Source organism: Aphanomyces invadans (genome assembly GCF_000520115.1).
Source record: "Aphanomyces invadans strain NJM9701 unplaced genomic scaffold supercont1.376, whole genome shotgun sequence".
Classification (NCBI taxonomy): domain Eukaryota; phylum Oomycota; class Saprolegniomycetes; order Saprolegniales; family Verrucalvaceae; genus Aphanomyces; species Aphanomyces invadans.
In genome coordinates this window covers 515-1,801 of record NW_008580521.1, presented here as the reverse complement: position 1 = coordinate 1,801, position 1,287 = coordinate 515, and the positions used below count along the sequence as shown (strand labels likewise).

Below are 1,287 nucleotides of genomic sequence, written 5' to 3'. Positions count from 1 at the left end.
GGGTTTTACATCATGGAACGCGTCATTTTTGGCTTGCACAAGAACAATTTTGCGTTGGAAACCGAAGTCGAAGCTGGCTACGAAAAAACCGACACCCCCGCGGAAAAGGACGCCGAGCCGTTGGCCGAGAACGCGATCGCGGCGCTTGAAGCGCATGATCGGGACGCTGCTACGTACCGCCTGCCCGGTGTGTACCCCAAGGTCGCTGCCTTGCGCATTGTCATTGTCGTCGCCACCGTCGCGATCGCGTGCGCGTGGGAAGAGCGCCTCCTCGACTTGTTGGACTTTACCGGTGCCTCGTCGATTGCAGTGTCGTGCATGATCATGCCGATCGTGTTTTACTTGAAGCAATTTGGCAACCGTATCGGTGTCGTCGAGAAGATCTGGGCATACTTTGCCGTCATCGTGTCGCTCGTGCTGGGTGCGTACGTCACGTACATTTCGGCCGACCCGCTGTTCAACCCGCCGTCGGGTCCGGCCCCCAAGCCCACGTGGGACAACATTAAGTTTCCTTTCTGCCCTGCCGACTCGAGTTACGCTCGCATCACGTTCACCAACGTGTCGTACCACCAAAACTTTACCTCCTTGGCCATCTAAGCCAATGATCCCGTGCGTGTGCTCGTGTCGTGGTAATCTAATGCATTCACTATTCAATCGACGACACACGCTGTCTTTCACACGGAAGCGCGGCAACGGGACTCGCGACTCCTTACTGCTGACCTCGATGACGAGACTCTGTCGAACCCAATGCTCACCTCCACTGTCGCGCCACGTGGAATCGACAACGGGTGTGTGGGTGGGTGGGTGGGGTGTGTGTTGATTCGATGATGGATGGGCTGGACATGGTCGCCAGCAAGTAATGGTAGGTACCTGGCATCGCTGCCCTCGGCCAAGTCGCCATTCGTTGTTGTTGAAGTGGGTCGTCTATTAAAATAGATACGTAAATCTACGCTAAATAAAATTGTCGGACTATCTTCGTTGTGTAGGCGCTGGTTGTGAGCATGATCTAGACCGGCGGAGGCAGGAGCGCGATCCGCGGAACAAGGTGCTGGCGCGGCCACTCGTGTTGGGCGAGGAGCCGGAGAAGGCGACGGAGAGCCATCTGCCCGGGCTCTTGAACGAGGCTGTGGTGCAAGTGCATTTGAGCGACACGCGCCGCAAATGTCGCCATTCGTTGCAGTGGACATTTGAAATTTGTGCACCTCCAGCAAGAGGTTGGAATAGTAAATGCGGTGTGATCGAACTGCTTTGACTGATACGTTCAAAATATTCCCTAGCCTGTTAAGC

General features: G+C 55.6%; 1 protein-coding gene across 1 annotated transcript; it reads left to right on the top strand.

The window, feature by feature from the left end:
- Positions 1-12: 12 nt before the first annotated feature.
- Positions 13-597, top strand: H310_15347 (hypothetical protein; the record flags this gene model as incomplete). Its single annotated transcript, XM_008883330.1, has 1 exon — positions 13-597. One exon carries the CDS (start codon positions 13-15, stop codon positions 595-597), a length of 585 nt encoding a protein of 194 aa, XP_008881552.1.
- Between the last annotated feature and the right edge of the window lie 690 nt (positions 598-1,287).